Below are 15,503 nucleotides of genomic sequence, written 5' to 3'. Positions count from 1 at the left end.
TTTTTTTCCTTTTTTTCCTTTTTTTGAAATGATAAACTCAAACAGCTTTTACCTCATCGATTTAGTTGAAATCAAGGTAATCCATATTCAGACGATTACAACCATCCATTGTTAGAAGGCATTCAAAATAGTCAACAACTGCCTCACAAATTTTTTCTTTTTTTTCTCCAACCTCACCTCATTCACCACCAAGCTATAAATAAGATTGCTCCTCCTAGCATTAGCTGTAACATGAAAGAAGCTTGAGCTCGTCCACTTCTTCTAGCCACACAACCTTTAACCTTTATCACCATTAATTGTTCCTTTGTTATTTCTTTTCCAACTTGAGGAGCTAATGTTGTTAGCAATCATCATCAGCCAAAAGGCCTTGTTCCTCTTTTCTGTCTATGATTTTGGATGCCATTTAGCAGCATAATTTTAGTGTCCTCCACTGAACCATATTTTTACTTGTCCTAGTCCTCTATCTTGCCTTTCAACAATTGGAGCCTTGACATCAATCTGTAGCCAATCCTTGGCAATTCAACCATAATTAAGGTCTATTACTTGGATCATTGGGACCATATATGGCAGTGAAGACCCATTTCGTCACAGAACTTGCAAGCTTTAGAAGAACCAAAAGTGAGCAGAAGCCTGACCATCAACCGTCTTTAACAAGATCGCATTATAAATCACTATAATTCCTTATGTTACCCCTACCAAGTTTAGGGAGAAGTAATCAAAATTGGGGCATGTCCAAACCAATGAGATAAGCCCATTGTTCCAAGTTTGAATTTTTATTTTGTAAAGATATGAACTGAACATTTTTTAAGCTTACACAATTGCTCGATTTGGCAGCTTCTGGTTTGACACCCCAACCCCTAAGATAGCATCTTAATAACACAACCAATTAAGTTCCACTTACCTTGAGCAAGTCCACTTCCTTGTTTAATAGACAATCCTAGAAGCAACGACCTCACCAACACAACAATTGATAAACCTCTCAGTGTTTCCCCATGATGTCACAATTCAAAATAGAAGAAAAATTCTTTTTTTTTTCCCTTTTTTTTTTTGAAAGGTATAGAAGATAAATTCATTAATTCTCTCATACCTCAACTTGGCCTCTTATGATACTCCACCCCTTAGTCAATATTCTCCCTCTCTTCCAACAGCCTGAAAATTGCAATGAAACCATCGTTGTTTCCCTCCACAGAGGCCACCACAACTTTGCCCACTCGCTATATGCAATCCCTAATCCATTGGATATCCAGAAGATTGTACTTACCCTCTCTGATTCGAAGCAACCAGATCATGTTGGCTAGAGAAGCAGCCTCTTTGAGACCTTGGCCATCATCCTACAAAGCCCACAGAGCTCCTTAACCCCTTTAAGAGTAGGGCACCAAACAAGGAGGGGATCCACGATAATCCTTCCACAGTATTCAAGTAGCTTCACTGACCTACCCCTTCCAAAGAAAAAGTTCAGAGATGTAGCTACTTGAGTCCAACCAAAGCTCTGAACTAGGTTGAGAATCCACACAATGCGTCCCTCAGAGGAGACATTCAAGGCTCAAACCGACACCGAGTTGGCCCAGTGGATGTTCCCACTCATGCAGGCATCATCCTTAGGAAGGAGAAATCCTTGATGGAATATTCCTCCACCCCCACCAATTGATTGTCATTACCTTCCTCAAATATTACTCTGTCTTCCTCAAATAATACTCATGCGGATACTCATGTGGATACAAAAAGAGCACTTTCTTCCCGATAAAACACAAAAGAGCCAATTATTCTAGATCCACTAAAAAAGTCAAAATTCCAAAATAACAAATTATTTTTCAATGTTCCTAAAATAGCCATGAGCCAAACGCAACCTAAACCTCGTCCAAATTTTATCCAAAATCACCACTGGACATGCAATCCCACCATCAAGGAGTAGTGGAAATAATTGAAACAAAAGACCTACCTAAGACAAAACCCAATTGATCCTATAACCAAACCCAGCTATCTTCACCAACAATATGGACCTCATAAAAAAATGAATGTCACAAGACAGTAGACACATAACCTCATCATCCTCATGATTCATCCCAAAACTAGATTCTAAACAATCTCAGTAATTCAGTAAAAGGATTCCAAACAATCCCCCACTCTTTAATAAAGAACCCCTATCACCACCAAAGCCATACCGAACTATCAAATGGAGCATTGTACCCCCATTGTAGATGTTCCCAGAACCTCGCCACGTTCCCACATGGCGGCACCTCCATTCCTAAACTCACAAACAATCTTAAAAATGGATCGCCACATGCCTAAACATCTCCCTACACCAACAATCCAACAACTAAACTCTTCTCCCCAAAGCCATAATTTTAAAATATTGCCTTCCTCCACAAGGATCCTTCATCACCAAAAAAGTATATTCTAGAAGATATTTTCCCTAGATGGTCGTGGATGGTAATTGCAAGCCTCCACCATGGATGCCACCAAAAAGCCCGACTAAATGAGGGTTAGTGTCATGTGTGCATCCGATTGTAACAATTTTGCCAATGTACCATTTAAAAACTGACCTCAAATTGTTGAGACTTGAGAGATGTTAAGATGATGTGGATACCTCCATCAAAAGGATCAGTTTACTTCCAAAATCCCCAAAACCACTCCTTGAGTTCTTCATCATCATCATCTAAGCCTTATCACAACAAATTGGGGTCCCCTACACAAATTAACCACTCCTGAACTTCCAAATATAAAATAACCCCTCTTTTCTTGGGTTTATGAACTTTTTCTAGCAAATACATGTGTTTCCCAGCTCATCGTTCCCATAGAAAAACTTTTTATACCTTTCCAATTCCTGCTACCAAGGCAACCTAACTATCAAAGGGAGACATGAAGCGAACCTCAAAGGCTATCAGGGGTGGAGAAAATAAGGGTAACCCAGCCCAAAAGCTAAATATCAATTTTTCCAAATTGCCAATTTCCTTTCAACCATATTCGTCAAAAGGGAAATTCTTATCAATCATCCACATATCTAGATTCAACAAGACTTGAAATGGAGCATCTTATCCTGCAATCCAAAACCTTTCCCAGTCCACAAATAATTCTTTCCCCATTCCAATCTCCAAACAATTAATTTTGCCAAGACAACCTCAACTCATATGCGGACATCTGCAGAGACATGAAGAGCATCATTCACTACTTGAGAAATTCAACCCACACCCACGTGCACGAAATTGATCCCATGGACTACAGTTGACTTTGAGGGACCCACTGTGTTCTGTGTCAGACATCCGCGTCATGAATCAAACACAGGCCCTCAAGAAAATGGGGCGCCCCAAAGATCAGCCGGATCCAATGCTTAGGTGGGCCACACCAAATTCAACAGTGTTAGATCATGCCCAAAACATATAAAATTACATCTTGGGACCCACCTGAATATTGGAACAGCCTGATTTTTGGGTTGTCCCTTCGGGTGGGGCACACATAATGCACGGGTTTGGGTGTCATATAAACATCACAATGGGCGTCCCCTCTCAATTGTTTCCTGCGGTGTGGCCCACATGAGTTACAGATCAAGGAGATTTTGGGATCGGGGCCTAAAAAGTGGGGGTGTCCTAGGTGGACCATGGACGGCTCGGATTTGCATCACACATCACAGTGGGCCCTGCAGAGTCAACACTACTGTAAGTTACAGTAGTGTTAACTGTTTTGGATCAGTTGTCTTGGAGCAGCAATGTGGAGCAATACTATAAACGCCTGTTTGTGCATTAGAAGCAGTGCCACACGGCTGGACTTTCCAATAAGGCATGCTAATGATGGGTAACTAGGTAACACTAACACAAAAGATAGACAAGCATCTCATTTCCAGTAATTTGGCACGAAAAGCTAAAGGAAGTGTCAAGGGATCACCAGTGTGAGATTTTAATATACACCCAAATGGCCTTCAGAAAAGTTAAAAGACAGCAAACAGGTGAATATAATTCAATTAAAATCATGTAATATAGCATCAAAGCTTGCGAGCTTCAGTCTGTAATCAAAGAACACCTTGTAATCACCCGATGGAACTTCCAAACGGTAGCAACACCCTCGAGGTTGGAGCTCTCCAGCAAATTGAACCTCATTGTTCCTAGTGGTAAAACATGCATGGAAAACAAATCAGAAAAGCCTTTTAGACCACTAGATATGCAAGATTGCTGCAATGAAAAGAGGGGATGAACCAATAAAAACACTTTCATTCCCAATTTCTTCAATCTTTGATAGCCTATCAAAGAATGAATAGCACATTACATAGGATAATCCAGCAATATTTGCTGCATATTGAAACAAATATAAAACAAGAATGCAATACCTTTCATTACAGTGTCGGCATTCGAAGGCCATTAATACAACCTGCACAGAGAAATAAAAACCAAATGCTCAAAAGCAATAAGACACTGAGCCAGTGACTTTCTACACATTTTTTTTATTGATCTTAGTAGGCCAGAACAAAACAAGTATCTGCCTCCAAAAGGTCCCCTCTTCCCTCTGATTTACTAATCCAACAAGGAAAAAAAAAGGCACATCAACTCAACTAATTAAAACTGGCATCAACAGTTCAACATGCAGTATACAGTTCAAACAAGCCCTGAGTCCTGACAGATTAAAAGCAAAGTTAATATACCTAAGTCAATGTCCCCCTGCACTCTTTACTGATCTATTTTTGTAAATAGATCAGTAAAGAGCGCAGAGTCTTGACAGATTAAAAGCAAAGCAATATTTCTATAAATACTGTTTTGCACTCTTTACTGCTCTATCACTTCCTATTCTTTATGTTACCAAATTCCTTCATTAAATCACCCATGAGAATCCCTCAAGGGAGGCAACTGGTGCGTATCAGTGAAGCAATGCACAGTAGGTACTGCATATTTTGAAGATAGCCCTTTTGCATTACTCCTTGGTAATGTGGTTTCAAATATTGCTTTTGGAGTGTGACTCACCAAGCAACCGAAAGCAGTATAACTCTTCCTGATCATCTGCCCACTGATGCTGAGTCAACTCGTTATTGAATGATACTAAAAACCAAGTACAGTGGTGAATGACGTCAAGTTGCATGAAGCATGAAAGGAAGCAACAATGGATTCAGGTTTGTGAGCATATAAGCCTCTATCTCAAAATGTGAGCAAGATCTAAGAAGAAAGAGCTTGTGTCAGTCCAAACGTGTGATACGGAGCAAGTGTATCTTACCTAGGTAGAAGGTCAGTGCAACTAGTGTTCGAAACATCGGTACCGTACAATGTATCGCACCCTTGGGATACAGATACGTATCGGTTATCGCACGGGATATATCGTTTGTATCGTGTAATTTATCGCACTTTTTGGGAAACACGGGAAAACATTGGCAAAATGGTTGAATTTTTTTATGAAACTTCAGGTATTATTTTTTTTTTTTTTAAAAAAACCCTTAATACACACTTTTAAATCATAAAATCTCAAAAAAGAAATGTACATAATAAATTTCCTTTGTATATGGTCTTAAGTTGTGCGTTGTCTAACTGAACTAATGCAACTATATTCAAATTGAATGCATAACATTTATAAATATATCAAGACATGTATGAAAACCTAATAAATTCATTCAAAAGCAAAGAAGAAGTAAAATTGAAAAACATTCCTATTAATGATTTGGTTGGCTATGGCTTTAGACACACATATAGTTGTGCAGTGGCCCACCTTAATTAACGTGTTGTATATCTACTCCGCCCATCTGTTTTCTCAGCTCATTTTAAGATTGTATTCAAAAATTTAAGCAGATCAAACTCTAAGGTGGACCACACCACTGGAAAAAGTGCAAATGACCATTAAAATATTTTTGTAGGCCTCAAAATTTTGGGATAAATCTTTGTGCATTACCTTCATTTAAGTCTATTTGATCTTATCAATAGGTTGGATGAAAAATAAACATTATGGTTCTACTTAAAGTGGGCCCATGAAAGTTTTTAATGCCAAGTGTTCAATCAAACCACTATGTCCTGTGGTGTGGTCCTCCTAAGATTTGGATCTGCTTATTTTTTAGGACCACGTCCTAAAATGGGCTGGAAAAATAGATGCACAACATGGATATACAACAAGTTCATCAGGGTGGGTCCCACAATAAGGGTAACACCCACGAAGGTGTTTCAAGTGGTGTGGTCCACCTGAGATTTGGATCTGCATATTTTTTGGACCCGTCCTAAATTGGGTTGGAAAAACGGATGGGTCGTGGATATAAATCAAATCATCAAGGTGGGCCCTACAGTAAGGGTAATACCCAAGATGTTCCCGTGAAAAGGGAGTTGATTGGGTAATACCCACTAGTACATAGCAAGAGACAGACGGATTTGTCAAGGGTTGTTTGGGGCCCACTGTGTTATATATGTTTCATCCACACCGTCCATTCATTTTAATAGGTCCTTTTAGGACATGATCCCAAAAAAGCGGTAGATTGAAGACTCAAGTGGGCCACACCATAGAAAGCAGTGGCGATGGAATGCTTACAGCTCAAAACTTCCTAGGGCCCACCTTGATGTTTATTTGCCATCCAACCTGTTCATAAGGTCACATGGACCTGGATGAAGATGAAAATAAATATCAGCTTGATCCAAAAGCTCTATCCCTGACAAAAAGCTTTCAATGGTATGCGTTTAATCTCTAATGCTTCCTGTGGTGTGGTCCACTTTAGCCTTTGATATGTATCAGTTTTGGCCTCATGCCCTAAAATTATCTTCTAGAATGGATGGATGGATTGGATGAAACATATGCATCAAGGTGGACCCCACAGCCCATGACAGGGTCATCCGTCTCTACTTGCTTCTGATGAGGGCAATAACCAACGCGCACTCCTATAAAATAGGCTTCTAAAGTCATTTTCGTTTCCTAAGGAACGGAATCTTGAAATCCCTAAAATCTCTCACCCAAAACCCAAACCGGAAGCGTGAAATCCATGAAATCTCTTACCCAAAAACCCAAATCTCCCTGATTTTTTGTAGATTTGTTGTCAAAATATCCTTTCCAGTTTAGATCTACCATTTATTCGAAGAAAAAAAACAAGAAATTCGATTTATTTATTTTTTTGCACTTGCGGCGCCAGCTATCAATTGATCGAGTGGCCCACCGAATTCAACTTCCAATCGTGCAATCTTCTTTTACAGGTACCGAAATTCCCTCTTACATCAATTGAAAGCCTTCCCCTTAAATAAACAAATAAATAAATAAATAAAATCGATTTTTTCGGTAATTATGCAACCCCAACGTTCTCGGCCCTTTTATTGTAGAAATTATCGTGCGTGCAATTTATCAGTTATATTGCAAAAAAACATGCAATATCATGCAATATATTGCACGATAAACATAATTCTTTTTTTTTTTTCCTTTTTTTGTGGGATTTTTTACATTTTTTACGGTTTCGTGTCGCTGGCCAGCGATAACAATAGCATCGGCCGACATATCGGCCAATAGTATCGAGATTGCGAACACTGAGTGCAACTATTGAAGGCAATGATCAAAAGGGCCAACGAGTTGGCGACATCCAAGGTATTAAAAAACGGTTACAGCTGTTATGTAACAATGACAATGGAAACCGTTACGCATTACGGGGCCGTAACAGCCATTATGGGAAAAAAATTGCCTATAATGGGCCTGTAACAGCCTGTTATGGGGCCGAAACACTTCTTTTTAATTTGACCGTAATGGCCCATATCGTAACGGTAATTACGCAGCCACTGTTATCATTATTGAATACCTTGCGGCATCTCTTATAGAACCTCTTTCCTATCACCCGGGTATAACTTTTTTTTATTGAACTCTCATAGAACTCATTGATCAATGAACAAATGAAAAAATGGCAATATATCAAATATATTGAATACCTTCTTAGAATCTATCAAAAGCCTTAATCAATAAAACCATAAAAATACCCAAAAAATTGTAAAAAAAAAATAAATGCATACCTCCCTAAAATGCGGAATGCGAGTTAACAGAAGCCTGGTAATTCCCTGTTGAGCATGATAACTGGTGTCAGGATACTTCAAAAAGTGTGAACAAAGCATAAGAAAAAATACAGTATTTTGAAGTGTCTTTCGCTATGCCCAAGCTCTATGGGTAAAGCAAAAAGATTTTCCATGTTAAACAACACCAACTTTACAAAATTAAAAACTTCTTGCAAGAGAGCATGCTTACAATCTCAAGATGTTTTGAACATGTGAAACAATCTCCCAAAAAGTACTGCTATTCTTGGAGTAGTTCGATCACTCAAGCTTTAGTATGGTTGATCGATAGAAGGGTGCTGGATCGGTGTCAATTGATTGACACTGAAATCGACAGCGCACGCGGAACTGCGCAAGTGCGCAATTTATTTCCTATTCCGGCTGTGATAGTATATATGTCAAGTGTAATCGGGATTAGGGCATAACAAGGGTTTGCTAAGACGTTCATAAGGTTTTAGTGAAGAAAAGGCAGGGTTTTGAAAGATTCGAAGGGGGTTCTCGTCATTGTAAGTGTATCATCTCTTGTAATATTGTTTCATAGCGGATTGTTTGTCGCTTTGTGCCGTAGTGTTTTTCCTGCGAAAGTTTTTCCACGTAAAATTCATGTTCTCTGCATGTTTGGTTTACGTTTCATTTCGTCTTGTTTGATTGAATTCGGGTTTTCTTCCATGCAATCCCCAACAGACCAACATAATCAATGTCTTTGTTATTACTACGATGAATGCCTCACACCATGTCATCGTTGCAAACAAATGCAAATCTTCATGATTGAGGAAACAGAACCACCCAATTTGTTGCCAACGGAACCAGACCTTGATTTGATGGTGGTGGTTTCCTAGCCTGTCAAGTGAAGAGGCTACGTGGGAACTATGGAGTGATCCTATTTTCACACCATGAGGACATGGGGAAGCTTTAGAGGGGGGCGATGTTACGTGCCCAACCTATTCGAAATGCTGACATGGTGAGTAGAGCCTATCTTAGTAGTACCTTTCTTTACTCCTCTAAAATAGGATAGTATTTGTGTTAAAATAAGAGATTAACTTAGTTGATAATGTGTTAAAATAGGAGATTAGCTAGCATTTGCGTTTATATTGCTATCTAGGTAAGATTCTGTAGCTCTTTTATAACTCCTTTTTATGTAGTTCTCCGGAGAAATAATGGAATGCAGATGAATTTTACTTTAAACCGTGTTTTTTACACGAGAGGACGCCCTTCCCCTCTTTTCACGTGGGCTTAATAGGGCTTGGACCCTATCAGGCATCTGAAGCAAAAAAAAAAAAAAAAAGGATTTTTTGAAGATCTTACGTTCTCTCCGCAGCGCATGCAGAGGCTTTCTATCTGGTGGAGCGGTGCCGAAGCGTCATCATCTGCTGAAACTGCTTCGACGACGGATCTTACGTCGGCAATTGCGTTGTCCTTTTCCATTTTCTTCGGACCCTAGAGATTATCAGACGCGAGGATTCTTATATACTGTTTGAAATAAGGAAGAAAATGAGAAGAGTATTTTCAGGATGCTGGTTTTTGTGTGCATATAGAGTGGGGTTGGCCTGCTAGTTAGGGTTTGAAGGTGAAATTTCAGAGAGAGATTGAGAAGGAGAGTAGTCTTTTCTCTTTTTCTCCAGTTCTTCTTTAGGTTGTTCGAGAAGAGACCAGACGACGCGAATCGGAGCGGGGTAGGAGAGATAGATTCGGTAGAGACTTCCAGCGCGTACGGACCGGACTCCTCTGCGACCCCTGTTTTGCGCAGCACGTAAAACCTGGCCCCGCCGTGCTGGAAGCCGAAACGGATTGGCTGCTCCTGCCACCAGGTAATGGCTGATAGTCGGTGCTCTGTGTGCCCACCATGATGTATGTGTTTCATCCATGCCGTCTATATATTTTTCTAGATCATTTTATGTTACGGATCAAAAATGAGATATATACCAATCTTAAGTGGACCACATTACAGGAAAAGTGTTGAATGAACGGTGACCATTAAAAACTTTTTGGGGCCATAAAAGTTTTGGATCAGGCTGATCTTTGTTTTTTTCCCTTCATCTGGGGTTTTTGACCTAATAAACAGCTGGATGTCAAATAAACAGTACAGTAGGCCTTAGGATGATTTTAATGATGGATATTCAATTCTTATTATTTTTCCGTGGTACGGTCCACCTGATATTTATATCCTTGACATTTTCCGATCAATGTAAAAATGGATGAACGAAATGTATGAAACACAATTATCATTGTGGGGCCCACGGAGCACCCACCACTGGCACCCCGGGGCTAGTGGCAAGGGAGTAGAGAGGCGGATTGGGTCCTACCGGCAAGGCTCTATGGGGCCCATCATGATGTAAGTGTTTTATCGATGCTGTTAATTGCTTTTCTCATGTTATTTTAAGATAATGAGCTGAACACTGAGCAAGGTATAAGGCTTAAATGGATCACAAAGTGAGAATTTATTGTCTACCATTAACAACTTCTTGGGAGGTGGAGAAGTTTCCAGATCAAGCTAATATTTGTTTTTCCACTTCATCCATGTCTACGTTACCTAATTAATAGGTTGGATGATTAATAATAATAAAAAAATCACGATAGCCCTTAGAAAAGTTTCAACGATGTCTGTTATTATCACTGCAGCTTCCTCCCGTGTGGTCTATTAGAGCTGTGGACATGTTTCAATTTTATAAACACACCTTAAAATGCTCTAAAAAAAAGCAATGAATAGCGTGGAGAAAACACTTACATCATGGGCTCCACAGAGCCCCGCCCGGACGGGGTAACACGCAATCCGCGTCCAGGGAAGTAGCCAACCCGTTTCCACTGGACGCGAAGTGTCACTTGGGTAACAGTTTAGAGGGTGTTACGCTCACCGTAGGGATCACCTTAATCATATGTTTTATATCCACTCCATCCATCAGTTTTGAAAGCTCATTTTAGGATAATGCACAAAAAATATTAAGCATGTCAAAATTTTCAGTGGACCACATCACAAGAAATGGTGATGATTGATTGCTCACCACTAAAACTTCAATGGGCTCACTTTGAGTAGAACTGTAATGTTTATCTGTCATCCAACCCGTTAATAAAGCCAACCAAAATAAGGCGAAGGAAAAATGTAAAGCTCTTATGGCTTATAAAAGGCTTTTAATGGTCATTCACTGCTTTTTCTAACTCCACGTCATTGATATCGGTGTGTTCAATCATAGATTTCTAGATTTATATATGCTCAAGTTTTAGAATATATATATATATATATATATATATATATATAAAAGCTGCCCAGGTGTAAAACAAGTTCCCCGTGGTAACCCCCAGCATGGTAAAGTTAACTCACACTGGTAACAGCCAATCCTCTCCCACCTAGTGACCCAACGACAGCCAGCCGGTGTCAAAGCTCTGTCGCCCCACATGATATATGTATCTATGCTGCTCATCCACTTTCCAATTCATTTGATTCTAAAAATGAGGTATATTTAAATCCTATAGACCACATGGTAAGAAGCGGTAGAGATTGAACACTTCGGGTTGAAAACTTTTTGGAAGCGACAAAAGTTTCGGTATCTACAAGTTGGAGGGCAAATAAACATTGTGCTGGCTTTAGGAAGGTTTCAACGGTGAGTGTCATTAACCCACTATTTCTAATGGTGTAGTCTACTTGAATTTCGAATCTGCTTCAATTTTACATTCACGACCTAATACGTGCTATCAAAATAGATGAGCAGTGTGGATGTATAACACATACATCATGGTGGCTCCATAACACCACCATCAGGCTGGTGTGGGCAACACCACCTAATCCACATCCCCAGATTGCATATGTAAATCTACTCCATCCATCAGGTTCCACCTCGATCGGAGGACAAGGCAGAAATCAGTAAGATCTAAACCTTTAAGAGCAGTTTTACATTGTTCGCATTGGCGTCGCTTGTTGTACTATTAATCTAAATAAAAAATTTCATATATGCAGTTGAAATAGTGGTTTTTTTATCTGATAAACGGATTGGATCATATAAAACGTGGTAGGCCCACAATGCTTTGTGTTTCGCTCCTCCGTGTGAAACAGGTATGGTGGACGACTGTGGTCCCGCATGATTTTGCCCCTTTGAGCTCACTCCCGCATGATTTTGCCCCTTTGAACTCACGTGCAACTACGATTTGCACGGTGAGAGAATGACCATCTGCACGGTGAGAGAATGACTATGCTGGGCAACTGGCCGCACACGAGCTAAAGTGAAATGTGTGGGTTCTAAGCCAATGGAGGGGGCGGGCGCTGCTACGGTACAAGTAGCATAGTGAATTGGAATCACCATCGGATCAGCCATCTACAACACATGTCCATCTGTATCATAATCAGGTGGGGGGAGCAAATTGGGTCTTGCCCACCCGGATGGAAGCAGGTCTGGGCAGGGAAACGGATTGGCTACTCCCCCTGACACCAGCCCCGGAGCTGGTGGTCGGTGCTCTGTGGGCCCCACCATGATGTATGTGTTTTATCCATTCAGTTCATCCATTTTTAAATATCATTTTATGTTTTTATCCCAAAAATGAGAAGGATATAAATCTCAAGTGGATCACACGACAGGAAAAAAATAGTGATTGGATATCCATCATTTAAATCCTCCTAAGGCCTGCTGTACTGTTTATTTGACATCCAATCCGTTGATTAGGTCATAAAGACCCAGATGAAGGGAGAAAAAAAAGATCAACTTGATCCAATACTTTTATGGCCCCCAAAAAGTTTTTAACGGTCAAAGTTCATTCAACACTGTTTCCTGTAATGTGGTCTACTTGAGATTGGGATATATCTCATTTTTTGTGTATTACCATAAATTGATCTAGAAAAATAGATGGACGGAATGGATGAAACAAATACATCATGATGGGCCCACAGAGCACCGACCACCAGCTCTGGGGCTGGTGTCGGGGAAGTAGCCAATCCGTTTCCTGGGCAGGGGCTTTGTGGGGTCACCATGATGTATGGATTTTATCCACTTCGTTCATCCATTTTTACCAAAATTATTTTAGGACATGACCCCAAAAATAATTCAAATATAAGTTTCAAGCATACCGAAGTGGTGGTAATAGAGTCCATACTCTTGCCCCAGTGGTAGACTCACAAGAGTTTCAACACTAGGTCAAGGGTTTGAGTAGTTATGAGTGGTGATATCCAACTATGGCATGAGTGTCTGAGAAAAAACAAAAGGGAGCGGTGATGATGACACCCACCATTGAAACCTTCATAAGGCCTACTTTAACATATATTTGTCATCCTACTTAGGAGGTCTTTCATTGTGGACGTTCAATCACCATCGTGTGGTTCACTTGAGCTTTGGATCGAGCTCTTTTTTTTCTTCATGCCATAAAATTATTTTTACAAATGGATGAACAGCATGGATAAAACACATACATCAAAGGTTGGCCTCACAAAACCCCTGCTAAACCGATTCCAACCACGCGAGAGTAGGATGCTATCCACTTCTCAAGTAGGGCACACCTTTAAGATGACGTGGAATATTGGTCAAACAGGTGAATCTCGTATGAGAAAATGGGCTATTTATGAGAAAGATACAAAACATGTGTTTTTTAACTAGGATTGGCGGTAATCTAGGCCCGAATCTAAATTTCTATTTTAAGCTAGTTAGACAAGGGCTGAGATCAAAAAAAAAAAAAGTGTGAAATGCTTGTAAGGAAAAGGCGTGGACTTGAAAATATGATGAAAATATAGAAGGTGTCATCCAGTGATCTCAGAGGTTGAGTTTGCACCTTTGACCTGCCACATGGACTAATATGAGCTTGTTTCTTACAGTGTCATCCGCATACCTCTTTAACCAGCGCATTTGCCACATGGCGCGCTTGTCACACCCCAACTTTCAGAACCCATATATGGTGACCTCGATCCTAAGCTTTAGAGTATGGGCTAATAATGAATGCATTCATTCATTATATTCTCATTAAATTTATCAAACATTCAAATCAAATGATAATTAAATTATTCAAAGCATTACAATTAAACTTAAAACTATAAAGAAGAACTTCATGGATTTACTATCTAAATCATCTACTACTATTAAATTCATCTCATAGTTCCTTACTTTAAGTTTGTTACAATTTTCCAATTAATTAATATAAATAAATAACTATAATCTAGTGAAATTAACCATTCAAGTATTATTCTATGTTCCTCTCTCATTATGTAATATTGTAAGAGTTATCAAAATTGATGTAGAAGCCCAATAAATTCATATCTTCTATAAGTTTGAAACAAACATGATAACAACAAATAAAGCATGTAATAAGATACAATGTCGAGATGTGTGATTTAATTCATTACGAAATATATATAATGCCACGATGCATGAATCATCGAAGACGTATAGTCAGGGGAACCCCCACTTGATAATCCCATCAAAATATGCAATGATCACTCTTGAGATGTATTTAAGAGATCTCTTGCTTGATAATCACACCACTTATCATCCCTACTACGTAGGTTAATAGAGCTCCCACTCAATAATCTCATTAAAAAAATATCATCTTTGCCATATAGCTCAAGGGAACCGCTTGGTAACCCCCTTGCAGATCATCTATGCTATGTAGACAATGGAACTCCCACTCTATAATCCCACCAATGCAAGTAAATTAAATTTAATGTAGTCTATAATAAGGTTGATAATTCAATCTCAAAGTATTCAATGACTTCAATGCAATCAAGCAAATCAAGTAATCAGGATTTAAGTACAAACAATCGCGATGCATGTACACTCAAATAAGATTCTTGAAAGGAATTAACAATGTTATGAATGATATACTTATTAGAATACATTCACGATTTAGAAACTACACAAGTAACAAATGCGCAAGATAAATTCAAGAAAATGTAACATCAAATATCAAGATTCAAGTGGTATAACAGAAGGACCATCATCAAAGTAACTTAATATAAGAAACACATCAACTTGAAAAAAAAAAAGTGAATTAAAGGGAAAAATTCTTTTAGTCGAAATGAAAGAAAAATGCAATCTTCAGCTAAAAAATGGTCAAATTTAAAGCGAAGAGGGCTAGACTTAGGACTTAAAGTATAGGCCCGAAACAATGAATTTTTACTACAAATACGAATATAAACGGCTGAAGTTAATAATAGGAAAGGTCTCTTAAAATCTTATATCGAGTAACAAAAAAAAAAAAACAGAAAAAATAAATAAAATCAAGAACTATGGTGGAAAAAAGGATTCAAACTTGGAGAATGATCACTCGTAGATTGTTGTTGGCGAAGGTTTAACCTGAATCAACCACAACTCGGGTTTGACCTGACCATGACCTAGCTAGTCAACCTAGTGAATCAATTTGTCATTTCTTACATGTTTTCCCTGTTTTTGTCATTCTCTTTTTCTTCAGTATCCTCAATTATGACCAACAGTGACTGTTGATGTCACGCTCCAAACTCGAAAATTGGGCTCACAAAATTCTCGATCGCCGAATCCAATGCCAACAGCTTCCGTGGTACCCCATTATCGTCTTTCAGCACTCATACGCCAGATTCCAATCCTGGTA

At 39.2% G+C, this 15,503-nt stretch overlaps 1 protein-coding gene across 3 annotated transcripts in view; it reads right to left on the bottom strand.

Moving 5' to 3' along the window:
- LOC131240169 (uncharacterized) overlaps window positions 1-9,709 on the bottom strand; it is a 61,398-nt gene extending 51,689 nt beyond the window's left edge. Inside the window, exons 1-4 of one of the 3 annotated variants that reach the window (XM_058238248.1) lie at window positions 9,276-9,709; window positions 7,935-7,979; window positions 4,319-4,359; window positions 4,015-4,096 (exon numbers count right to left, since the gene is read on the bottom strand). In XM_058238248.1, the coding sequence (XP_058094231.1) occupies window positions 4,015-4,096; window positions 4,319-4,359; window positions 7,935-7,979; window positions 9,276-9,395 (288 nt within the window). In that variant the 5' untranslated portion in view covers window positions 9,396-9,709. The remainder of the gene's footprint in view (window positions 1-4,014; window positions 4,097-4,318; window positions 4,360-7,934; window positions 7,980-9,275) is intronic. The other 2 variants (XM_058238245.1, XM_058238246.1) reach the window with 2 other exon arrangements.
- Between the last annotated feature and the right edge of the window lie 5,794 nt (window positions 9,710-15,503).

This window comes from Magnolia sinica, chromosome 3 (assembly GCF_029962835.1).
Source record: "Magnolia sinica isolate HGM2019 chromosome 3, MsV1, whole genome shotgun sequence".
In the NCBI taxonomy this organism is placed as follows: Eukaryota; Viridiplantae; Streptophyta; class Magnoliopsida; order Magnoliales; family Magnoliaceae; genus Magnolia; species Magnolia sinica.
Note: the sequence above shows the minus strand (reverse complement) of the source record. Positions and strands in the feature narration are given on the sequence as shown.